General features: G+C 43.9%; 2 protein-coding genes across 46 annotated transcripts; both read left to right on the forward strand.

Annotated features, from left to right (window-relative positions):
- Nucleotides 1-4,418: 4,418 nt before the first annotated feature.
- LOC120664103 lies at nucleotides 4,419-8,129 on the forward strand. 45 transcript variants are annotated; one of them, XR_005670763.1, is made up of 7 exons: nucleotides 4,504-5,200; nucleotides 5,278-5,459; nucleotides 5,546-5,931; nucleotides 6,038-6,189; nucleotides 6,927-7,052; nucleotides 7,566-7,660; nucleotides 7,818-8,129. XR_005670763.1 is itself a non-coding variant. In XM_039943108.1 (4 exons), exons 1-3 carry the CDS (start codon nucleotides 4,510-4,512, stop codon nucleotides 7,614-7,616), a joined length of 894 nt encoding a protein of 297 aa, XP_039799042.1. In that variant the 5' UTR covers nucleotides 4,452-4,509; the 3' UTR covers nucleotides 7,617-7,660; nucleotides 7,818-8,129. The 45 variants fall into 45 exon arrangements, 5 of the variants coding, with proteins under 5 accessions (XP_039799044.1, XP_039799046.1, XP_039799042.1 ...); XR_005670767.1 differs by having other exon boundaries at nucleotides 4,507-5,200; nucleotides 5,368-5,459; nucleotides 6,969-7,052; XR_005670766.1 differs by having other exon boundaries at nucleotides 4,508-5,200; nucleotides 5,368-5,459; nucleotides 6,966-7,052.
- A 9,364-nt stretch (nucleotides 8,130-17,493) lies between these two features.
- Nucleotides 17,494-20,826, forward strand: LOC120664106. The gene is made up of 13 exons (XM_039943113.1): nucleotides 17,494-17,673; nucleotides 18,189-18,253; nucleotides 18,352-18,429; nucleotides 18,551-18,626; nucleotides 18,968-19,038; nucleotides 19,180-19,281; nucleotides 19,418-19,507; nucleotides 19,599-19,673; nucleotides 19,765-19,797; nucleotides 19,889-19,969; nucleotides 20,045-20,098; nucleotides 20,188-20,358; nucleotides 20,444-20,826. The coding sequence occupies exons 1-13, from the start codon at nucleotides 17,637-17,639 to the stop codon at nucleotides 20,609-20,611; spliced, it is 1,101 nt and encodes a 366-aa protein (XP_039799047.1). The 5' UTR covers nucleotides 17,494-17,636; the 3' UTR covers nucleotides 20,612-20,826.
- Nucleotides 20,827-26,777: the final 5,951 nt, after the last annotated feature.

A 26,777-nucleotide genomic window follows, 5' to 3' on the forward strand; every position in this document is an offset into this window, starting at 1 on the left:
TGTTGAAGAGTGTCATTATTTGGTAAATGGATGTGACTTGTGAGTCAAAGATGGATTTCATTCTTATATGAAGGAAGATTCAAAGTCACTAACTCAAGCAGGCATGCTCACTGAATTTAAGGATGTTGACAATCTCAAGATATTGATTGAAGAAGTTCGGCTTGATCAAGATATAACAACTCAAGTGTTGTGTATGTCATTTTATGTGAACTTGAGTATAGGATGCCGTACTATCAAGGGGGATGTAACATCAGTGGTTTGACATAACCAAAAGTGCTCATAGCTATCCCATGTGAGAAAAATCAGAAAGAAACACTTGGGAGAAAAATACCTAGCGTGACCGGTCTGACCGGTCCAGCCGATCGGTCTGACCGGTCGGGTCCAACAGCTAGTTTATTTGAACCGACCGGTCTGACCGGTCCGGGGGACCGGTCTGACCGGTCTGAATCTGACAGAGCAACGGCTAGTTTTTGAGAGAGGGGTATTTATACCCCACACCCTCACCCATTCGGGGGTGCTGATGCCATTACATTCCAGAGCCATCTCTGAGCCGTGAGAGCACTTGAGAAGTCCTCCCCAACCTCTCTTTGTGAGATTTGAGTGAATCAAGACTAGATCCTTGAGTTGGGTTGAGTGAAACCTTTGCTAAGAGAACAATTTGAGCAGTGAGAGCATAAGCCCTAGCTTGCGGTTGCGTCGCCAACACGATTGAAGCATTTGTTACTCTTGGAGGTGAAGCCTCCTAGCCGGCTAGGTGTCGCCGGCTAGCTCCCAAGTTTGTGGTGAGCAGCGGTAAGTTTGTTGCAGCAGCGATCGTGTGTCACGAGGGTACATGGTCATATAGTGGAAAGGAGGAGATAGCTTGACCTTGTGGTCTCCATAAGCTTCCTCAACGGAGAGTAGGATTCACACGTGGTGAACGTGGTGAATCCGAACTTCGGTGAAACAAATCTCTGTGTCTCCTTGCATTATCTTCATTTAGTTTGCCTCACACTTTATACTCTAGCTTTATTTGTGCTTCCGCTTCTAGCTAAGGGAGTATTCAAACTCAAGACAAGGATGATGGTCCAGCAAAAGGTGCAATGCAATTAAAGAAGAAGAGAAGGTCCAAGAGACGATCTTCAAATATAAGGTTTGCACCAATTCATCAAAATTATTGGTCAGTACATCGTCCATTTGATTTACCCATGTCATATACACCTATGTCTTGGAATTCATCCTATAATATGTTTGGTTACCCCTCATGTTTTAATTTTGATCCTCATATGCCATATGGGCCTTTATATCATAGAGGGTTATCGCCAAATTGCTATGCACATTGATTAATTTCGAAAGCCGAAATATTTAGTTCCTAGAGATGGTTTTTATTCTTGAACTCATATATCTCTCTACACTTTATTTCGGCTATACATATTTATTATGGATGAATTCACTGTGGACGATAATTTATATCATATTTGGCAACATATACGGCCGATGAATGTCTTTGATCATCGTCCTAAAGCATTAAGCTTCCCGATCAGAGATCACTTGGTTGCTTTGAGGCTCGGGGGGCAAGATGTTTATGAGTTGTGTATTTTTCTCTTATGGATACTATGTTGAATCGGTTTGGAAGAGTTCTCAAGGCATTGGTATTGTTTGTGATACTATTTGAGAAGTATAGCCGGTTTAAATACTTCTACACCAATAATTAGGCCGAATATGAAATTTTGCATTCGAGCTAGGAATCTTGAGATCCATAAGTGTGAAATATCCAAAAATGTTTTGTGGTTCAATATTAATAGGTGCAGCAAGTACCTAAGTTAAAGTAATACTTATTTGGATCACTAATTTTTTATTATGAGACTGAATGTGATATCTCACTTTGATGAATTCATCATTTATCATACATCAGGACATGTCAATAATGCAGCTGATATTTTGGCAAATCAAACATCTGGCTATATGATTAGAAAAAGTCAAATTCATATCAAAAGGCCGGTGTTTGTGGATGCCAAAGTATGCTCTCTGGATAGACCGGTCCAACCGGCTCAGGAGACCAGTCTGACCATTTTTTCTGCAGTTCTTGCCAATCTTGGTCATTTATGCTGTCATTGTGGCATATTCATTTATAAGACCGATTGCAATATTTTGCACTAATAAGCAAGCCGAACAAGTCTTTTATTTTGACTAGAATTTTTTGATTCATGGATGTGAGATTGGTGGACATTATCTTTAGTCCTTGTATGATCCCAATCTTAATTTTGGAAGACATTGAAATGATCAAATTACTATTGATCGTAATTTGGTCAATTTGTGCATCCATGGTCATTTGAGGATGTGAGAATGATTTTGAATGATATTTCAAATACTTATAGCCGAGGTGATGTGTACTTAGGCTCGTCATCTCACTGAAGATGCAGGAATATTACCAGAAAGATGAAACTATTGTTGAGCAATATCAAGATATATGGTTGATGGAATTCCTTCATCGTTGAAGACAAGATGTGATTGGTGTGCCGGTGCTTTTCATTGTTTCAGTTCAATTTTGGCTTTGGAATTGGTACGCAAACTTTACCAAGAAACAAGAGGGCATATGTTGGCACTCAAAATTGGCACAAGACAAGATTTGCTGGCAATTTGGACAAACCGGCCAGACCTGTCATACAAACTGCTCAGACCTATCATACAAACTGGTCAGGACAACTTTGTCAAATTGTCAATTGGACTTCACCATTGTGTAGATCTCATCGAGATGATCGAAATGCATATATAGAACATCCAATTTGAACTCCGGATAAAGAAATTATGACTCCCGGAAGACCTGCACCCCGGTCTGACTGGTCAAACCGGTCCAGGAGCGGTCAGACCGGTCCGAAAAGTCCAGTCCGAGTTAGGAGTTGTATTTTGATGCGGGATTTATAAGGGTTTCGACTCCTAAAGGGTACAGACCACCCCATCCTATAAATATAAAGGGTTACAGCCGATTGATACACATCCAATCGAACAAAACATTATGCATCTACTTTTTACCTCTAAACCCTAGTCTTTTCCAATCTCTCTTGATGTCCATCGTGATCTCCACGGCCATTGATGGCGTCCTAAGACTTGCTGGTCAACCTAGGGCACGTCCGGCGATGTTCACACCCCGACGGGGTCCCTCCCGGGCGAGATCTTCGGCGGCCTTTGCTAGTTTGCTTGTAAACTAGTCGTTCTTCGTCACGTAAGCACGTTGGTTATTCTTTGCTGGTTTGCTCGTAAACCTTGCCGCTCTTCACCACGTAAGTGTGATAGTTATCCCTCCGGACGATCGATTCCGGCGAAACCCTAGAAACCGGTCCGATCGGTCTGCTCAACCGGTCTAACCGGTCTGGACGGCCTTGCTGCCCTTCGGTCCATTTGCGACTCGCACGCTCGAGTGCTCTCGTGTGTTGGCCGAAACTTGCGTCAACAATTTCTATGCCTGGATCGTTTGATTATTTCTTAGGTTGTGCCTCCCAAATAACTTGTCTCTTGCTGCAATGTGCTTGGCATGACAGCACCCAAGCTCATTTTTCAGTTTATTTCCAATGCCATTCTTGATTTGGATGGCACCCTCTTAGACACAGGTGACTGAAAGAAAACTTGGGAACATTTATAGTCGATGTCTTTTTTAGTATAGAGTGTACTAAATTCACTTGTCTGAGCCCATTTAATTGTCTTGGTTGTACTACTTGGCAGATTTCGCTGTAACTAAGTTGGTAAAGCCATTTCTTGTCAAAGATGGGGGAAATGTAAGACAGCAAAAGAAAGCTCACAAGCTAACTGGGACAGCTTTTCAAAAAAAAAAAAAGCTAACTGGGACGACACATTATGAAGCTGCAGACGAGCTCACAAACAGAAGAGCTCCTCTCAATTATTGCTCCAAATTTTAAGTGAGCAGTAATGCCTATGTTTCTTGCCAGTCAGTTCTCGCTCGCCTCTCCAGTTTCTGCACAACGAAACCACCTTGCCATGTCAGTCACGCACAAGAGGCCCGATTCAACTTTGGCATGACATTCTCACACTTTGTTTGCTAGAAAGAAAAATAGCATGTGTATGCTCACTGTGGAGCAAGTATGTATATATACTGCACCAGTTGAAAGGAGATGAAGGAGCCATTTGAAATCACAACTCCATCTTACCGTCTTCACTCCTTTATTTCCTATGGCGTTTAGGAACCTTATTTTCCTGACTGAACACATAGTAGATTCAATTGAGACGTTGGAGTAGACCAAGCCCAATTTTCTATGTATCATCCCCCCGCTCCGTGGCCTCTCCGCGTGTCCACGTCGTCTCGAATTCAATCTGCCGCTCGATCTAGCATCTACGGCGCTCAAAGCACCTGCAACTGAGTCTCCCTTTCATACCTTTCATACTGTTGTTCTGATTTATGTCAGGACCAACTTCATGTTTTTTTTGTTTCACACCATTGCAACGCATTTCTTCGTTTCACACCACTGCAACGCCTGTGACGCGCTTTGGTCTCCTTTCTTTCTGGGACACTGACTGATGGAGAGGTCCGCCTCGAAAAATAATATCTTGTCTCTAGAGCCCTCCACTGCCTTCTTCCCTCGACGGACCAACCAACCATTGCCCGCTACCTCACCCCAGGCCGGCAGCACCTCCTCCCCGGCCCCTCCTCCAGCGGCGGCCCCTTCTCCTCGGCGCCGATCCGACCCTCCTTCCTCCTTCCTGCTCGCCGCCGCTGAGGAACTCGACGAATCTCGGCGGCGGCGCTCGAGCTCTGCGGCCTGGAGCTCGGCGGATCTTGGTGGCGGCGTTCGAGCTCTCCGGCCTCGACCTCGGCGGATCTCGTCAGCCGCGCTCGAACTCCAGGCCTGGAGCTTGGCGGATCTTGATGGCGCAACTCGGCGCGTCTTGGCATCGACCCCGCCGGCCGCCTCCCTCCTCGGCACCTGCCTCCCAAGAATCGCCCCGGCGGCCATGCCGCACGTCGACTCCGGCCCTCTTCCGGCCGTGCCCTCCTCCCACCGCGCCCTCCTCCGCTTCTGCTCTCCTAGGTCTCGTGGCGCCGTGCAGTCTCCGTCCGCCCCCTGCTCTCATCGGCCTCACGCCGCCGTACAGCCTCCATCCGCCCTTGCTCTTCCTCGGCCTCGCGCCGCCATGCAGCCTCCGAGCAGCTGCGATGACGGCCAGGTCCTGGCGGCGGCGGCTTCCGGCTATTCACTCGGACCAACCAGTATGTGATATATTTTCGTCTTCCTCCATCCCTCTTTCGCATCTGTTCCTTTCTTCTCATTTTCAACAAAGGCGCAGCTCTGCTCTTAATCTACTCATCTGCTATCCTGGTGTACTGCTGCATCCTTCGCCGCCTTGCACTTGCGCCGGGGTGCTCTTGGCGTGCAGGGGCTGGCCAGCTCCTTCCTGGTGGCTTCGCACCCGCGATTCAGTGGTGGCACCATGAGATACAAGAAGGGGCGACAGCTATAGTTTCTTTGGTTCTCTTCTTGGTGTTCTTAGTTCTGATTTTATTTGGGTAGTCTCCCAATTTTTATTAATGTCTGCTTGCTTCTATTATACACAGGCATACTGAAACGAGCGGCCATAATTGCTACTGGCTGTATGGGGTGAACCAAAAGCGGTGGGGGAGAGAGATCAGAGCACGGCATGTCGGAGGAAGCCTGCAGCTTCACACGGAGACGTGGTGGTGCTGCTGCTCTCAGCCCAAATCAGATCGAACTCGCCCCAGCCCAAATCGAGTCACTTGCCCTCGGATTGAACTTTCCAATTCATCTTTTCTACTTCCCCTTGTGCATCGAGATCTGTTCTTCCCAAAATTATTTTCGTTGAGTTCCAACCCATGCTTTCCTTCTTTTCTTGGTAGAATCAGAACACATTTTCTTTCAATTTGGTTGCAGCAGTATGCTTTATGTGAAACTACCTTATTGCTGCGCTCGGGCTCGCCAACTGGTATCTCATAAGACCCATAGGTTCAGCAAGTTTACGAAGCTTTTACTGGGAGAAGAAATGAGGAAATATAAAACACTTGACATCAGGCCTCCGTGATCCCTTGCAGGGCATGCGGCAGACGGCAGAGCCACAGCCATGCATCTTCCTTACAGGCAAACAATGCCATCACAGCAGCCTCAATCAGTTCTGATTTCATCAGCTTCCCAGGACCTGCTGGATCTAACAGTCCATCATTTGCTACAGCAGAAGAACAATCAGGTATTAGTACAAAGAAATAATGAGTACTGTTGCTCCAGTTATTACAATATCTATGCAAAAAAAACATGTGACTGCACATCATGCTACTTTCTTTCCTGGTACTTTCTCCTTATCCATGGAAACCCAACATGTAGCATACCCTGCCTTGTCCCACAACTGCCACTATATATAAGTAATTTGCTTATTGAATAATTATTTAAGAGACAAGCAACTGATACAAGAAATAACTACATTTGCCTGCTTATTTTCCACCCCCTCACTGAATCTGGTCACATGACTGTTTATTCCTTTCAAGCACCCATGTTACTCATCAGTAGAATATGAACCTGCATCACAAAGCTGGTCACAACAGCCTAAATTAATATAGCAGCTTTTATATAAAAAAAATCAGACCATCATGCTGGGAGTGAGATGTTTAGGCACTGCTGTCATTTTTCAAACCTGTATTTCATCAGCAAAGCTAGCTCGAGGCTATCCAGGAAACATGCCTAATCTTTATTTTTCGTTTTGCAAATCTATACTTATATTTGTGGGGACACATGCTTCTGCTACTGATTCACGTTTCTTTGTTGAATGCTGTCCGCGTGAACCTAAGTGGCTGGTATATCTGAATAGCTTGACATTTGACAGTACAATGAATGGTTGTTTCTTCCTGCTACCATTTTTGTACTGAAGTTGCCCAGTAAAATTATTTGCTCAGTTGTGCAGTCCTCAGTTACTATTTGCATCCATTTTAGGCTAGCTACAAGGTCCCATCGTGCTCATGTTTTCTTTAGTAGCTTCTTCATGTGCTCGGATGATTAGCAGACCGTTAGCTCAACAAGCTACGTCTGTAGCTACTACCACCGCAGGCCAACAGCCAGGTTTGTCCAATAAAAAAAACAGATACTGTTACATGCTTTTTTATGTGCTCTTTATATCAATTATTGAGCATACAGAGGATGATATATATGTGCCTTCCCTGTCAGCAAATCATCCTAAAATTTACTTAATTTTGTCCACATTGGGTACCAGAAACCACATAGCTACCTGGACTGTTAGGCCTTTCCTTGCTCTTAAAAATTGCACTATCCAAAGCTACTCTGTAAGTGGCACTTCTATTAGTAACACACAGTTGTAATTGGATGGTATACTAGAAAGTGCATGAATGCTGCCTCAACCTTTAATTTTTCATCTCATTCATATCTATTTAGTTCTATACCGTGCTATAGATACATATTGGTTCTCTGTTGCATGTAAATTTGATTAGGATACAATGAAATTTCTTATAAATCTACTACCAGTCAATATTTCTTAACAAAAGAGCTTCATTTCTAACCATTTACAACCAAAGCTTATCCTGCTCAGCAATTTCGGTAATGAACTCATGCTTTCAGCTGAAAAGGAACTTGAGGAGTCGTTTGGTACAAACAAGAACAAACAAGTGATGACAGCTACAATGCTAATCCAGATGAGGACTGCTACACTATAGGTACGCAATACACTATATGGGTCTCCTTTTAATTGATGCTCATATTGTACTATTGTATATCAAACAATGTAATTAAGCCAGACTCAATTGCTAACCAATTAGTGTATAAAAAATTAAAATATTTATCTAATTTTGTCTTGTTCAACTCCATCTGCAGACTGACCGAGAACAGCTGAATGGAAACATTGATGCTGATATCTAATTTTGAGCCCCCTATTTTTTTTTATGTTACAACTGCTGCCTTCTGATGCCCTCATTGCGGTGTTAAGCTTAATGAGAACCTGCTGTCATTCTTTTTGGGTTGTTTTTCTTCTCAAATTTGGAATAGGCAACACTGTATGTCCTTACACATGAAGTTGATTGTGAACAACAGGAGCTAGCAATTCAGTTCCTTTATTGTCCCTATAATACCTTGACATTATTCCTCTTTTATTTAATGAATGCGAGTAATTTTAGTTAGTATTGTTAATTGGTATCTGGAATTTGTCCACCAAATTTTGTTGTGTGTTTGCACCTTCTCCATGTGATAATTCAGCAGGTTTGTGTTGAATTAAAATTCCATGCAGACAACCTTTACACCTGAGCTGCATGTGCATGTAGATCTGTCTTGGTGTCCTTTGTAAATGTTTAGCATTTTGCTAGCTTAACTAAATATGACTGAACTGGCTGTTTAAGATAAATTGTCATCGAACTATTGTAATCCTCTCTGTATGGACCATTTAGTTGTTTTGCCTATCTTATGACAATTATAGCTCTACCAAATTTATTCATACAGTTACTGCGCTTTCTAAAGCAAAAACAGAGGTCATATTTGGCTTGGGACTGCCCCGGGTCTGACAAAAATGATGGCAATAATTTATCTCTTTGACGATTTCAAATACTTCTTGCGCTCCCCAAACTGCATAAAGTGTCATATTTCTATACTCAACATTTGGATTACATTTTCTACTTGAGTGTAAGTCCTCTTTAATACTTAGGCTACATATGCTATCTGGGCAGTTTTGCACAAACTGACCCGTTACGATCTTATTAGGTTACACCTGGAAAAAATAGAAATTTATAAAACTTTAGCTCTGCATCTCCTTTATCCATTTCCCTATCACATATTGTAAAATTTACATACTATTTTTAATTTCTCTGCACTTCAAAACATCTACTACTACCATAATAATTACCACTAATATTACGAAGGAATTATACGCGCGCGTTGCGCGCGCAATCCACTAGTGAAAATAAGAGCTGGCAGCCGTCACCGCCATCTGACAAGTGTGTGCAAGTGTCCACCCTACAGGACCGACGCGTGCGGTGACCAGCAACCTGGTGCGATGACCCGGTAATAGTGTGTATGTTCCGGTGGATTCCGGATCACTGGCATGCCTTTTTTCTCCTTTCTTTCATTGCATTTTTTGTTTTTGAGACAATATTTTTACTTTTCGTGACTTTCTGTAATTATTTATGCGCAACTTAGGAACATAATTTTTGTTGTTATAAAATGTGTGCATACAATTTATGTACTTATTTTGCCTTCTTTTCATGAATTATGAACATAAATCCATGCAAGTATTTCTTTGTTGTCATGCATAACTTATGAACATATTTCTTACACATAAATCTATATTTTTGTAGTTCTTATATAAATAATGTTACTAGGAGTAAGTTTCAATGTATATAATTTTTTATTTTGTAGCTGTTTTGAATGATTTATCTTTACATATACTTAGTATGTCATTTATGTTTTCATGGTTTGGCCTTATATTTTTGCATATGTAAACTTTTTTTATAGAATGATAAAATAGAATGGGTATCACGGAGTGCACCTAGATGGAGAGTGCCTTGGGGAGTTATCATGTGGCGCTGCCCACTGCACAGTGCGAGTGTGCGGACTGCGGAGGGAGCCGACAATAGACTAAAATAGGTAGAAATAGAAAATGATGCAAAAGCTGGAAAAAAAGAAAAGATAACAAGTTTATTTTAGAATGCGGAAAAGATAACAAGTTTGTCGGATCAATTGCCAGAAGCTATTGTGGCGCGCGCTCGCGAATTAGAAAAGCCTCGGTCCGACTTCTGTGCACGGACGGAGGGGAGGAGTGTGCACCGTATGAGTTCTGGTAGAAGCAATTCCTTTGGATGGCAGTCCACAATCGTTTGATTATTTCTCATGCTGTGCCTCCCAAATAATTTCTCTCTTGCTGCAATGTGCTTGGCATGGCAGATTGGCAGCACCCAAGCCCATTTGTCAGTTTATTTCCCATGCCATTCTTGATTTGGAAAGCCCCCTCTCGAACACAGGTAACTAAAAATTCTAAAACACTTGTAGTTTATTTGGAGGCGCTAAAGTTAGCACTCATGCACATGCTAAAGTTTTTAAATCTTAGATAAAGTTTAGCCCATCTCATTAGCACTCCCATTTGGAAGAGTTGGTGTTAAAGTTTAGCACTTTCACCCATTAGTACTCGGATCCAAACAAGACCTTAGTCGATGTTTGTTTGAGATTTATATGTAGTGTACTAAATTCACTTGTCTGCCAACTAATAATTGTCTTGGTTGCCCTATTTAGCATGTCCAAAGGGGGACGATATCGTTATAGCTTAAACCGTAAGAACTTGTCCAAAGGGGGACGATATCATCAGCTTAAACCGTAAGACCTTATGACACGCTTCCTTAAATGCTGTGGGAGCTGACGCACAAATCTAGAATCACTAGGACTGATTTTTCTTTTTTATATTGTTTCTTATAGTATAGCTATGTGAGCTGATGAAATCATAAGTACCTTTGGAGGGCAGACCTTAGTAAAGCCATTTCCCATCCAAGATGGGAAAACTGGGACAACAAGAAAGCTGACAAGCTAGTTGGGAAACCTTCTGAAGTTGCAGCTGTTGTTTTGGAAGACTATGGACTACATAGACTTTCTTAGGCCCTGTTTGGGACAGCGTCTGCGACGTGTTTCAGAGAAAAGAAAAAAAATCCCACCAAACGGTCTGCGGTAGCCACGGGTTCGACAGCCACGCTCAACGTGATAAGCTAGCAAATGAACTGGGAACGGCGAAAATGCGAGAAGCGAGGGGAGAGTTTTGTTCCGCTTATACGCAACCCGCTTCTGCAGACCACGGTCCCAAACATGCCCTTACTTTACAGAAGAGCTCCTATCAATTATTACTTCAATTTTAAGAGAGCACTAATGCCATTGGAACTTGTATGTTTTCTTGCTAGTCAATTCTCACACATCTCCGGTTTCTGCACAAAGAAACCACTTTGCCATGTCTTTGCAATAAAAGAGATGTTTCAGCCCCATCTCTACGTCTGTTCGACGGCCACCTTTTACCACCCGATGGCTCGTCTCGCTCCTGGCGACATGGGCGACCCCGACCTCGCCGCCCCCGCCACCGCCACCGCCGTCCGGACTCCGTCGGCCGACGCCACAGCCCACCACGCAACCGCCAAAACCACCAGCGCTCTACCTCTACGCCCCTGCAACCTACCGGAGCTGCTTTCGAGATCGCCGGCGAGCTCGCAGGCTACCTCGGGCTCCACAACTCAGGAGCTCAGACCCAGGCCTGGAGAGCAGTTCGAGCACCTTCTCCTCTCTGACTACTACAGCACTGCGATCCCAGGTGCCATCTCCCCATCACCCCGTTCCCAGCCTGCATACATCTGGTTAACCCCGCCCTACCGCTCAGCTCGTTTCAACGCTTCGTACGTCTCGAACCTGCTCAGTTTCATGCTAGCTGCGTCCCCGGCTAGGATCTTAGCAACGGAGGTCTGCCCGCTGGTGTTTCGCGCTAGGCTCGCTAACTCCAATGTGGCAAACGTCGTCCTCGCTCGTGGCGGTCTGCAGTTCAAAGGTCTTCTTTTCCTGCTTCACTCCTCCAGTGAACTCGCCATGGGCGCCGTGCTTCAGTTGCCGCAGGAGGTTGACGATGCCATGAATGCTCCCCAAGCCGAGCCGACCAAACACCGAGTTACTGCACGGTGTGGACCCCTGCGCACAGTTATTGTGCAGCAGCGTTGGGCTAGAGGGAAGGCGGACATTCACTTCCCCAAGCTGGCTGCCACCCACGCCCCTGCTGCTGGGAAGCCAGGCACCTCCGCTACTGCCCCCCAACGCTCCGACTTGCTCCCACTCGAGGAAGCTAACACGTGCCGTCCTGAAGCTGGTGCACACCCGACCCCGCCTCCTCAAGCCCGAGGCCGTGTCCCATCTGAATTCACTGCTGTGACAGAACCGCCAAATTAAAACTCTAATTAAGCGTAATTGCCGTCATTTGAACACATCGGGCGCATTAGCTTAACGGCTTAATTTGGCGATCCTTTCTCAACCCACGGCCCGATCGAAACAACACCGGTAGTCCCACGCGAAGGCGGGCGCAGATGGTATAAGCACGACACGATACTTGAAAATAAAAACCGCAGGACATAAGATAATACATAAATTTTTTTACAAACCAAGCCGAGTTCAAGATACATACATAATTTACATAGTTTACAACCTTTACATGTGATGAAGTTAAGGTTCCAAAAGGAAAGATCCTACAACTACCCTACTTCTAGTTATGTCCTCACCCAACCGGTCAGACTGGTTTGACCAACCGGTCAAACCGGTCGGCCGCCCCCCTACACAGAGCAACCAGTCAGACCGGTCCACGGACCGGTCTGACCGGTTCAACAAAACAGAGGGCTGCACACTTAGCCCTAAGGTGTGCAACCTGCCAAATTCCTAATCTAAGGGTCTCTATCCGCCACTTTCCACCCCTCTGCATCTCGACGGATGAATTTGACGCAGCAGGGGCAGAAGTCAACGTCTGGGTGCCCTGAAATAAAATATGGCGGCAACAAACCCTGAGCAACTAATACTCAGCAAGACTTACCCGACCAGTGGGTATAACTTAGCCCACATATCTAGACATGCAAGGTTTTCTGGCTAGTAGTTGGTTTTGCAGAAAAGCACTAGAAGTGAGTCCTTCTTTCCAAATTTTATCTCCCATTTATATCGATAAATCCACTAATAATCTAGGATTTTGCAATTCTATAACAATCAAAGTCAGCAATACATTAATTAAATAACAGCAGCCCTCATTGCATCTCATCTCATTATATTCCATTTCCTTTCTACGATGTGACCAAGAGATCAAGGCTCTCATAACCGCGAGACACGGCGAATCGATCCGATTTAACCTTGCAAGGTGGACCTAGCCAACACGGCACGCAAAAGCCCCGTCGGACCCCACGCACCAACCTTTCCCCTCCCCGCCTCGAACTACAGGAACCAGCCCAACGACATATGGTCAGCCGAGCTCAACGTGAGACCACCAAAAGTAAACATATGCATCCCCCAATTCTCCGCGACTACTCGACTCGCCCTAGGAGTTGGGTGCGGCTTCCTGTACTTTCGAAGCAAAGCAGTACTCGGCTTACCGGTTTCGACTACCTCCTACTCCCGGCATGCGGCTAGTACAATTCAATCCCCGATCAGCACAGCCGACAATGGAACGGTCCTTATTCGACACAGATGGGGCTACACCTTCCCCCATCCGGTCTCCCATCCCATACCTTCCATCTTAAATATAATAATTCATATACTATAATATAAAGACATCATATATCTCGCGAGTGACAGAATTATCACTCGACTTCTATCGAGCCCTATTAAGCATAGCAGTGCTAACGACCTATTCATACTAGTATAAGGCACAGGAAAAACCTAGGGATCATGCAACTAAGGTTTCAAACAATTCCTAAACCTAATGCACAATTATTAGAGACATATATAGGTGTCAAAATTTGAAATAGTAGGATGTGCACTAGGGCTTGCCTTCGGACTGCTGCTCGACACTGGGCTCAGCTGGGCCTTGGGCCGGGTGCTCACGCCGCTCTTCCTGCTAAACTTGCCCCTGCTGCTCCTGTGGCTCGGCGATCACCTCGTACACGGCTCCCTCGGCGGCGGCGTCTACACGTATGCAAATGATATGAGAATGCATGCATGGGTTGCAACCTTAAAATAGCCAATGACTAGATGCAACTACTAATAATTTACACACAAATTGCACTCCCTGGCCCAAAACATTCCCCAAAAATCTGGAGTATCCGGACGAATACCCGGAGTATCCGGACTCCTAAGTCCGGAGTTTCCGGGCATATATCCAGAGTTTCGCCCGGAGTGTCCCAAACCCGGAGTATCCGGGCTTATACCCGGAGTCTCCGGACCCGACAGCATTTTCGCCCTAAAAACTGAAATCTTGATTTTGGCAAAACCAACACACCAAATTTGAAACCCTCTTGAATCTTAGTTCAAGGATGCATATAGAGATGATTGACCAAAGGAAACCACCTAGAACCTCCTAAAAAGATAAATCAGGGCGGCACAAGTTTGAATACCTAGGATGAGCTTTTCGTGCGCGAAGAACTTGAAACCGAGGGCACCCCAGAAAGGAATACGTGGGGAAGATGGCCCTCCACGCGGATTCGAAGTCTCCTTGGTCTTGGGATCGATTCAGGGTGGGGGATTTGGAGTTTGGGATTTGGGGAGAGGGAGAGCTTGTGAGGGAGAGGGAGGCCATGGTGAGGGAGTGAGAGGGAGAGGGAGTGGCGTGATAGAGGGAGAGAGTGCTGGAGAGGGTGAGAGAAAAAATAGAGTATTTATTATATTTGTGGGACCCAGATGACTAAATTAGGAAATAGAAAATCCACGCCCGGAGTATCCGGGCCAATGGTCGGAGTATCCGGATGTTACAACTGCACCCGAACGCCCCGCGCCGAAATCCTACCTCTCCGCATTGCTCACCCCATCCGCCGCCCAACAACACCAACCCCAGCGCCGCCTTCCCCCGCTCTCATCTCCCAACGGCTGCTTTCGGTGCCTCGCCGCCGACCATTAGGTGCGCGACTGCCGGGACCCGATCCGCTGCCGGCGCTGCCGAGGCAGCGGCCACCACAGCTACCGGTGCACCATGGCCTTGTTTGGTTAGGCGCGCCTCTTCTAGTCTCTGCATGAAAGACCAAATGAAGTCTATTTACAAAACCTTTTCAGGGATGAGTGTAACTTTTCGCGACGAATCTAATGATGGTAATTAATCGATGATTTGCTACAGTGATGCTACAGTAGCCATCCTCTAATCGCGCAGTCAAAGGCCTCATTAGATTCTTCAGGGTCTCTAGCGCGAGGGTTCTGAAGTTGGTTTTGTAAACTGACTTTGTTTGACACTGTAAATAGCGGTCAAACTGTTACTATTCACTAGCACGCTGCAAACCAAACGGGCCCATGTCAACCGGTCGCCAGAGAGCGAACACCGCACCCGCACCCGATCCACAGGCACGATGTTGTCTGGAGAATAATGAACAATCCCTCCTACGCCTGCTGCTGTGTTGCAAGAAAGAAGCTCGTCTTTGGAGCTGTCGACTAGCTCAAGACTTCCACAAGACAAGAACATCGCTTAGAGCAAAGCACATTGATTTTTTACTTTCTCCTTTAATTTATGAGTGCCCAGAATTTTCTCATGCATGTGAATCTTGTGGCTAGAAAAAAATAAATAGAAAGGGAAAATAAAAGAAAAGGGAGAAGGTGGAATTTCCCTTTAAAAAGAAGAGAGGGGAGGGAAATAAAGGGGAACGGGGAAAAGAGAAAATCAATTTGTTGGAGCTAAATTTTTCCCCCTAAATCCCCTTTATGACTAAAAAATGGAAAGGGAAAAGAGAAAAATCAATCTATTAGAGTTGCTCTTAGTCTGGTGTAGTATCTTCGGTTCCAATATTGTAAACCCTTAGAAAATTGTTGGCGCTGAGGTCTGGTGTAATACTTCTGTTCCAGTATGTAAACTCTTAGAAAATTGTTGCTGTTTTTCTCTCCCTTGTAATCGCTACTGAACCCTCCTGTTAATTTTAATGAGCCTGCAAGAGGCTCCAGCAATATATTCGTGGGGATACTCTCCCCTGTTACCCCTTAAAAAATATGTGTCTATTCAGGTACAAACGGTCTTCCCACTGCATCCACGTGTGACGTGTGTCGATCCCTCCTCAAATCATCTTATCTTACTATTATTAATTAGAGGCTCATTTGAAGTCTCCACGTGAAGCCACCTAGGATCTTAGGTGGACACTCTAAAAAAATAGAGAAGTCCTAGAAATTCTCGCAAAAATCAGAAACATCTGGCCATCCATCTGACTACTCTAATCATAATAGTCATTGGATCTGTTATTTTTCTATAAATAACCCACCTCTGTCATTATAAAAATAGACTAAAGTAACCCCCTAAATATGCATCTAAATTACCCACATCTGCCATTATAAAAAAATCCAAAGTACCCCTAATCTTCGTATAAATTACCCACTTATGCTATTAAACAATAATGCAAGACAGCTCCTAAATTGTATATAAATTATCCAATTATGTCATTTTTAAAAGTTAAAATAACCCCTAAATTTAAATCTAAATTATATAATTATAATTAAATATTAAAGTATATCAATATAAAATTCCAAATTATTATTTCTATCATTATTATATTATCATGTATATAAAAATACTACCCACGATAAGTGTCACTGTGTATTCATGTACAACGAAAGAGATAAGAACACTAATTCATAAATAAATAGTTTAATTTAATATATATCAAACACACATGGAGATGTGGTGCCAAATAAAATATTTTGCAACTATATTATGATAAATATATATTTTACTATTACTAATTAGAGGCTACATTGAAGCCTCCACGTGAAGCCACCTAAGATCCTAGGTGGACACTCTAAAAAAATAGAGAAGTCCTAGAAATTCTCACAAAAATCAAAAACATCTGGCCATCCATCTGACTACTCTAATCATAATAGTCATTGTATCTATTATTTTTCTATAAATTACCCACCTTTGTCATTATAAAAATATACTAAAGTAACCCCCTAAACATGCATCTAAATTACCCACCTATGCTATTAAACAATAATGCAAGACAACCCCTAAATTGTATATAAATTATCCAATTATGTCATTATTAAAAGTTAAAATAACACCTAAATTTAAATCTAAATTATATAATTATAATAAAATATTAAAGTATATCAATATAAAATTCCAAATTATTATTTCTATCATTATTATATTATCATGTATATAAAAATATTACCCACGATAAGTGTCACTGTGTATTCATGTACAATGAAAGAGATAAGAACACTAATTCATAAATAAATAGTTTGATTTAATATATATCAAACACACATGGAGACGTGGTGCGAAATAAAATCTATTGCAGCTATATTATGATAAATATATATTTTATAATATGTGTTAGAATATTTCAATAGATGTGAGTGCGTGAGATAAATAATTATAGTTATTAGTTGTATGATTTATGCGTGCTCGACTCGTAGAAAATTGGCATGACATTCTCACACTTTGTTTGCTAGAAACAGAAATAGCATGTGTATGATCGTTGTGAAGCATGTATGTATGTATATATATATTGCACTAGTTGGGAAAGGAAATGGAGCCATTTGAAGTCATACCTCCATCTCACCGTCTTCTATGCTTTATTTCCTATATATGCCGTTCAGGAACCTTGTTTGTTTTCCTGATTAAATATATACCAGATTCAACTGAGATGTTGGAGTAGACCAAACTCAATGAAATTGCGAGCTAGAGCCTGAGCAGATACATAATCTCCACTTGTTGTATGGTGGCGAGATGTTACAGGGCATGTCTGGTGCATGCTTTTCGGATGCTGTCAAACTAGAGGTGCTTGAGACCATTAGTGCAGCCCACCTGTCAGAGTCGAGTCGTAACCGATGCAAATAAATATAAGCAAAAAAGAAATAATCGGCCAAATTGAAAACAGAGCAGACACCAGACGACGCACACCTCGCCGTCGCCGCCCTATAATCTCACCTCCGCGCCGTCGCCGCCTTTTGATCTCGCCTCCGCGCCGTCGCCGCCTTTTGATCTCGCCTCCGCGCCGACCGGGAGGTTCTCTCCGCCCCGCCGGCATGGTGCTGGGCAACGTGGCCATCGCGCTCGGCTCTGGTTCGCCACCCCCCCCCCTCCCCCACCCCTCCTCTGCCCCAGCTTAGCAATGCGGCGAATCGAATCCGGCCGGGGTTTAGCTAGCACTATACTAGGGTTTATGCACTGAGGCGCTCTTTCGACTTCCGGCCCCGCGATCGGCACTGGGTGTAGCGCCTCTAGTCGTCAAGTCGGGGATTGGGCGGTTCCATTGATAGGATTGGCTGCTAGTGGGCTATATAGGTTTGGGTTGTTATGCTTTCCTTTTTCCCCGAGCTACATTGAAACAGCTTAGCTGTTCTATTCCTAGTTCCTGCTCCAGGCGCGTAGCCATTAAGCTTCTTGCTTTTTAATTTTGTGCGCTTTGTGGTGCTTGGGTTAGAGGGCGACCTAATGTTCTAGGTGTATTGGGGCCACCGGCCACCAACTATTCTTTTACTGCTACTCTATTTATGCACTGTGTGCTTGCAACATTTATAGAGCAACAAAATTGCAGTTCCTAGCAAGTAACGGTGTCCAATATATTTTGCTTGCAGGCATTGCTGGATCAGTTCTTACAAGCGATGAGAAGATCGGGGATTTATTATCTGGTGCTCTCAAGGTACTGCTACATTTGTTGCTAGATTAACTCTCAAATGAGCACACTCATGTATGCTAGGACATAATCTTTACACCTTTGAATGTGCCTGCCTCTCTCAGTCTCTGAAGAAGCATGGGAAAGACAGTGGAGACGCAAAGTCTGGGAGTGATCAACATACTGCTCAATTGATATCTCAGGTTTGTTTTTACTATGTCCTAGTTCACAGGATGGGGAGTTTCCTTTTTTTCTTTTTGGATTGGCATAGGATCCAATTTTTAAATGTTTTGTGGTTATTAAAAAGGCTCTTGAATATTTCAGGTCAACAATCTCAGGGAGGAGCTACACTCCCTGGCCGTGAGACCAGTTACGGTGGTGACATCTGCTACAAAATCAGGTCAGTGCTTGTTTATGGTTTCTGTCGACGAGATGCACTGAGGACATTGTATCTGGTTATTGCGTATGATTAGGATCGAGCAACTTTCACAGACTCAAGTTTATGTCACACAGCTCTTGTACGTATGGGTCCAAAGCAAGCATGCAGTAGATGAGAATTATGTTCTAGTTGTTTTTATATACTCATGCTGCCTGGTTATTTCAAATGCATTTGTTGGGATTGATGCTCTTATACCCATTAAATATACAGGATCCAATAATGGCCACTCCTCTATAGTCTGTACTCTGTACAATTCTGATTGAAGTCTTTGAATATAATTGTTATCTTACCTTCTTCTGTAGGACCTGGTGCATGTACTTTAACAGCAATTGTTGTTGCCGGGGTTATTGGCTATGCATACATAAAGTGGAAGGTAAGATTTGATTCTTTCATTTTATTGAAGTGAAACCATGAAGCTCAAGTACCAGCCCCACTCATACAACCCTTTTTTACCAGTTAAAAGTTGCATTTGACTACCGTAGCTAGTATCTAAAGTTTGTCCACTAATGTACAGGGCTGGAAACTCTCTGATATGATGTTTGTGACAAAGCGTGGCTTATCTGATGCTTGCAATGTTGTTGGCAGCCAGTTGGATCAAGTTTCAGATGTTGTTGTTGTAAGTTTTATCTTAACTTATTTTTGTTTTCACTTGTGTTGCATTCAGACTGCATGATGCCACCAGAGTTTCAAATTTGTTTTTCTGTGTTTCAGCCAAAGCATATCCTTAATTGTCTCTGGTTATCACTGTTCAGGTTACAAAGAAACATCTAGCAGGGAGGATTGACCGTGTACATATTAGTTTAGATGAAACCCAGCAGATCATCGAAGGTACAAGGGATGAGGTTGGTTCCCTTTTGCCGCAGACCATCTTCGTTTATCTGGTTTTGGTGCATTTTGATGTTGGATGATGATACTGAGCTCATTGACTTGTAGGTTACAGTCATACATGGGGATCTGAGTGCATTCCAGGAGGATTTACAATCAATTAATCTTGTTGTTCGAACTCTGGTACGCAGCTTGCTCTGGGACACATTTAATTTTTTACGTTACTTGTTGATAATTATTATCATGCACTGATGGACTCATGCTCCTTGTGCAGGAGTCGAAGATGGGGCGCCTTGAATCCTCCCAGGTAAGGACAAGCCATGGCACCACAATGTGTATTGTACTTCCTCAACAGTGAGTACATGCAACTAATGTTATCTATGTGTTAATCCTGTCAGGATCAAACGGTAGATGGAATACATCACTTGTGCGAGTTCACCCGAAAAATGGAACCTGTCCAGAATAGAAATGTTGGCCAGGCAAGTCGCATAGCTTGTGTTATTCTTTTATGGCATGTTTTCACCACTTATTCTGAAAGGTATTTTGGATTTCAGGTGTCATCATCTATTCCAGCAAGCATCGAACATTCTTCAGAGCGAATTGTGAGGGTAGGAACTTGAGATATTCCGTGTTTTGTTGCCATTGTTTGAACTTTGCATAATCATTTGTTGACTACCTTTTTTTGCACTTAAAACAGGCTACTTGTTTGCCTCGTCCTGCTCCACGCCTAGCTCTGGAAGAAATCTCACCTGTAGCTAAATCACCTAGAGCAGAGTTACCCCAGGTTTCACCTGCAGCTGAATCACCTAGAGCAGAGTTACCCCAGGTTTCACCCACAGCTGAATCACCTAGAGCAGAGGCACTGCAGGTTTGGTTTGGTTCAAGTCTTATTTGGCTCATGATTGTGTCTGCTGCTTTGAATGACTCTAACCAGGCATGATTGACATTTGCAGGAGAAGGTTGTTAGCCGAACATGGTCTACAAGCAGGGAAGGGTTGTCACTTGTCATGTCGACCTCGACTGAGACTAGCACGAACACAGCAAACCCAACAAGCTCAAGTCGATTCGGTGGGCTTAGGCTACCTGGGCTCAGTTTTTTTAGGGCTCCTGCTTTAAGTTAATGGTTGCAATGGAAATGGGCAACAGCCCAGCCATAGCATAGCTTTTTGGTCACTTAGATTGGTGGTAGAAGGAAGAAACGTGATAGCAATACGGGTGGGTGAGACCCTCCACCCTTTTGTCCAAATTTTGTATAAGCAAATCTTCTCTGTGTCTAGCATCCCTGGGACGAACATGTCAGTTTTGCATTGACAGTAAAGAAAGAGGTCGTTACTTATGTTTGTGTGCATTTGCGTTCGTTCATATACGAATCTGGATGATGACAGCAGGGTAAATCAAGAAGTGAAATTGCTATGTACATGAGCTTGGTTCTTTCAAAAAGATAATGTAAACGAGCTTGATGGTTCCGGTGTTTGATGCCATATATTTCCACCTAGAGGCAGCAAAAGTATTCTGTTTGAATTGTTTAAAGAAAATATTTGCGCTAATGTTCTCTCATGCCAGGCTATACATAGATTGAGGCAATTTTTTCCTCCCAGAACAGGAAAAAGTAACTTGCCTCAACCCCCTGTATTCAGCCCTCCATGTCAGCTGATTTGAACTATTCATCTTTTCTCCAAGTCCACGTCCAGTATTCCAAAAAGATCAAACTAGCTAGAGGCCATCACTTTTGCTGCTGAAAAAAAGCACTTTACTCTGCGTGCCTTTTGAGTCCCTTATAACCTTTATGCATTTTGCTGCAATCAAAATAAACCACTGTGCGAACGGCCACGAAGCCAAGTTGGCTAGTGCGCTCAGTAGCGCCCCCTGCTTGCCGGCCGGGGTTCGATCCCCTCCGGGTGCTAATTTTCCGGTTGGTAGCGCAGGGGTAAAAAAAATCTTCTCGTTTGCCCTCATGTCCGTGTGGGTGGTCTTTCCCCCCGCAGGTCAAGTTTTTTTAAAAATAAACCACTGTAGCACACATTGATAAATCACAAGTCCAATTGATAGAGAACTCAGAACTGGATACCCAAGCTTTGATATGTTTGTTACTGAGAGAATCTCCTATATTAGTTCTGAAGAACCGTCCCTTTGCTGGATCACTGATGCCCTTTTGACCCTCTCCATGGAATAACATTCGGTGAATATATCTGAAGATGCACGCCCAGATGTTTTTGTCGGCAACCCATCCCCCCCCCCCCCCCCCCCTCCAAAAGCGGAGAACAAACACCACCACTTGCTGGGCCATGCTGTTGATTACCGTCGCAGAAATTGGACTTGGGCATGGGAATCCCTGACGAACTTAACACAAGCTGGACAGAGTAAAAACTGCAGAGGAATCTTTGAAATTGTAACACTAGAATGCTACCAACTGCCAGGAAAGACGACATGTTCCAAAAAGTTCTTTTTGGTACTTCTTTTCATCTGTTGAAAGATTAAAGCCGCTTGTATTCGTGGTAGAGATGATTCTCCGAAAATCTGAATTTATATGCCGATCGAGATTCGAGAATGCCAGGGATGGGGGCCCTCGTTTCTTATTTCAGTTCAAAAAAAAAATCTATCGCTTTGACTCTACGACCATAAAACATTTTCCAGTGGATCGGATTTACAGAGCTAAGTCACAAAGATACTATTTGTTTTTTGAAACGAAGTCACAAGCTACTGTTTCTTGCCTGAAATGCAACGGGCTAGTGACAGTTGTGATAATGCATACAAAACCTCTTATGAAGTCATGCAAGCAGCTTCTTGTCCCAGTGTCGATTGTGACCAATGCTAGTGCATACTCCCTCCGTCCTAAATTATTAGTCGTTTTAGCTTTTCTAGATTTATAGCTTTTGCTATGTATTTAGATATATATCATGTCTAGGTGCATAGCAAAATCGATATATACTAATAATTTAGGATGGAGGGAGTATTTATTATTTATGCTTGCTCCATACCTGGAAAATTTAGTAGCAGAAGTTTTTTTTGAGCTACTTTAGTAGCAGAAGTTTTGCTTGAACAATAACAACGAAAAGAAGCCGGTTCTCTTCTTACTGAATGGGAACTAGGAAGGGGACACTAGGCTGCTTTCAGAGGGGCAGGCGCCTAACCAAAAGCTCAGCTCCAAAAGGCGAAAGCAAACCAGCCGCTGGGGCGGCCACCGCTTTGTCTTGCCTAGCAGCCAATGTTCATTATCAGAGCAAAAGCAGCAGCCATGGCATGCAGCACACGCACGCAACACAGCACAGCACTCTGGCCAGAAGCTGGATAGGATAGTGAGCCAACTTCGACTACCGTCCGAGCAGCGCGTGATGAGCTGATGATGACGAGAAAAAACACGGCTGCAAAGGGTTCACGCACCTGCAGGGTCCTGCAGCATCGTGCACGTCATGTGCCATTGTCTCTTTTTTTTTCTTTTGGCGTACAGTACAGCCTATGGTACGGGTTACTGTATGTTGTTTGCACGTACCAGCTGAAACTGTACTGTTCATCCTTTTCATGTGGGTTAGTTATACGTGTTAATCCCTTCGTTCCACAAAAACTATTCTTCGTTCCACAAAAACTGTTCGTTTAGGCTCCAAATTTTGTTTAACAAAGATTGTTCGTCTAGATTGTAGTAAAGTCTATCTAATTAAAGTAATATCAAATACCAAGAAATGATTGCATAGAGAAGAACATGGAACCAATCAAATGCTTAAGGAGATGTTACTTCTCTGGTTCTTATGCATTTGCATTTATATCTAGAGAACCAAATAAACAGCATGGTCTTCAATCACAAATATCATAGTTAATTAGGAGTAACATTGTCATTTTCCACTACTAGTAGTATATCTAAACGCTAAACTGTACGTTCTTACTTCTGCGTTTCATTTCCTTCTTTTTTGGAATTCGGGTGAACTTTTCTGTAAGCAAACATAGGCGCAGGAGATCAGCGGTGTTCTTTTTTTCTTGTTCCCTGAACAATCAAACAATCAGCAGTGCAAGGTGTTACCTGACTTCTTTTGGATCACCTGATGCGCTAAAAATTTTCTCCTTGGATTGGTACATACGGCAGGTTCGATCACGTGTCTACCTAGCTTGGGGCCTGTTTATTTGGCTTTGCATGCCTTGGGTGGGGGAGGGAAAAAAAAAACTAAAGCCAAAGTGTGGATTTTCCAAAAGCCGCCAAAGTTACCGTATAATAGCAAGAGATAATAAGATAGTGGGGAGCGTGCTTTTTGTCGTTGGCTTTTTGTTAGTTGAGTTCTAACTTGCCACCACCAGAGCTGAGAAAAGAATCTCGTGTTTCAGAACAAACCAAATTAATGTTGGAAATGGACTTGTAGACAGTAGACTATTGGTTTGAATATTTCTAATTCTGAAATCAAGATTTAAAATATTTGTCTCAAAACGGTACCCATATGACTTCTCAATATTTGAAACCTGAAGTACCTTAAACTGCAATATCTTTTCTTCTCATTTTGGATTTTTAAAAAACAAATTTAGATTTTAAAATATAGAAGCACTTCAGAATTCTGATTCCATTTATTCTATGTACGATCAAGATGTTTTGAGAGACTGAGATTTCATTTGAAGCTTCGGAAGTCAAAGCTAAATAAAGTTAATATAAGAATGATGTTAATAATTATAATTATGTATCTCACGCTCTTTTTCATCAATTAAATATTCTAACACATACTCAAAAATATATATTTATCATTATTTAGTTACAATAGATTTTATTTTGCATCCCACCTCCACATGTATTCGATATATATATTTAGTTGAACTATTTGTTTGTGAATTGGTAGTCTTATCTCTTCCATCATACATAAATATATGGTGACACTTCGTGGGTAGTATTTTTATATAAACAATAATATTAGTAATGATAGAAATTGTAATTAAGATTTTTATATTTATACTTTAATATTTTATTATAATTATATAATTTATATTCAGATTTAGGAGTAATTTATATGTTCAAAATCACATCAGCTTCACCTAGATCTTTCATATCAAAACTCTTTGATAGAAAAGACTTGACATCATTGATCACTTCAATATTCGTTCCAAAAATTAGTATGTCATCCACATACAAACATAATATGACTCCTGCACCCCCACCATAGCGATAGTACACACATCTATCAGCCTCGTTTATGACAAAGCCCGCAGAAGTTAAAGTTCTGTCAGACTTCGCATGCCATTGCTTAGGCGCTTGTTTCAGACCATACAAAGACTTTAACAATTTGCACACCTTGCTCTCTTGACCCTTCACTACAAACCCATCAGGCTGATCCATATAGATCTCCTCATCCAATTCTCCATTCAGGAAAGCTGTCTTACGTCCATCTGATGAACGATAAGACCATATGATGCAGCCAGGGAAAAGAGTGCTCGAATAGTAGTCAATCTAGCAACATGTGAGTATGTGTCAAAGAAGTCTTCGTCTTCCTTTTGTGTGTAACTTTTGGCCACAAGTCTAGCCTTGTACTTCTCAATAGTACCATCATACCTAATCTTCTTCTTGAACACCCATTTACAACCCACAGGTTTGCAACCATAGGGTCATTCAGTGAGTTCCCACGTACCATTGGATAGAATCGAGATCATCTCACTTTAGACAGCTTCTTTCCAATCATTTGCATCTGGAGATGCATATGCCTCAGCAATAGTAGTTGGTGTGTCATCCACAAGGTACACAGTGAAGTCATCACCAAAGGATTTTGCAACCCTTTGTCTCTTGCTCCTTCGAGGAGCTTCACTGTCATCCTTCTCAAGGATTTCCTCACGCTTAACTAGCTGTTCAGAAGTCTCAGTAACATTGGGAGCAACAAGTTCAGGAGTTATCTCAGAAGAAAATCTAGACAGGCTATGCATATCTTTCATAGAAAAAATATTCTCAAAAATGTTGCATCACGAGATTCCATAATACTATCAACATGCACATCAGGTATCTCAGATTTAACTACTAAAAATCTGTAAGCTATACTCCTCTGAGCATATCCTAGAAAGACACAATCCACTGTTTTAGGTCCCAATTTGCGCTTTTTGTTGATTGGGACATTGACTTTCGCCAAGCATCCCCATGTACGCAAGTAAGAAAGCGATGTTTTCTCCCTATCCATATTTCATATGGGGTATGATTATAGTTGGCCATGCAGCCCGAGCCCGTTGGCCCGGCACGGGGCCCGTTTTTTTGGCCCGGCCCAAGCCCGGCCCGACCCGGTGGCCAACGGGCCCGGGCTAGCACGGCCCGAAGGAGCGAGCCGTGCTTGGGCCGCACCCCAGGCCCGAGGCACGGCACGGGCACGGCCCGCTCCAACGGTCGGCCCGGTGGCGGCCCGTTACCCCTGCCCCCCTCCCAACGGCTCCTTTCCAATTCCAGGCCCAGGCGCGCGGCCCAGCCCACGACCACCTCCGGCCCCGCCCCATATAAAAGACGACGCGGCGACCCCCCCCAAACCCTAACCACTCACTCGACCTCTCCCCTCCCGCCCGCCGCACTCGCTCTCTTGTTCGTGTCTCGTCTCGGATTTCGGCTCTCGCTCTAGATCCATCAGCCGCCGCTCGCCTCCGACCGTCCCCGGCTCCGGTGACCACGCCGACGCTCCTCCATCTCCCTCCCTCCTCGAGTCCTCGTCTCCTCCCTCCCTACTCTCCCTTCCTCTACTCTGTCCTCTCTATCTCCCCGGACTATGTGAGTTCGTGTTACTGTCCAGTCCCTTCGCCGCTCGCCGTCGATTCCAGTTTCTAATCGGTTCTGTCTCGTCTCCTTTGGGTGGCCCTCGTCCGGCACCGGGCTCCGGTAGCGCAGGTAACTCCTCGAAACCTAACCCTAACCCTAGATCTAGATCGATGGCTATCTCTCTCTGTCTCTCACTCACTCTCCTTTGTCCTCTGCACAGGTCGGTGTCCGATGCCGAGTCTTCCTCCTCTGGCCTAGACATGGCTCGGCGCCGGCCCAGTGCTCCGTTGAGGAACGGTGCTGGAAGCGAGGGTCAACCGTCCGGCCCGTCCGCGCTCGGGGTCGCAATGCCGGGGGTGGATGAGCATCCTGGCGACGACCACCTAGCGGACGAGTTGGAAATGGAGGACGACGACGACGTCCGTGAGGACGCTGCGGCGTTGTTCGGTATCGATGTCGGTGACGGCAACGTTCCGAACAACGTTATTGATGTCGATGCAGATGCCGGTGGCAGCAACGGTGGTGGAGGGGCCGCGATGGCAGCAGGGTGCGGCTCCACCGACACTCATGGTACCTCATCTTCAGGTAAACGCAAA

This window comes from Panicum virgatum, chromosome 3N (assembly GCF_016808335.1).
Source record: "Panicum virgatum strain AP13 chromosome 3N, P.virgatum_v5, whole genome shotgun sequence".
Taxonomy (NCBI): domain Eukaryota; kingdom Viridiplantae; phylum Streptophyta; class Magnoliopsida; order Poales; family Poaceae; genus Panicum; species Panicum virgatum.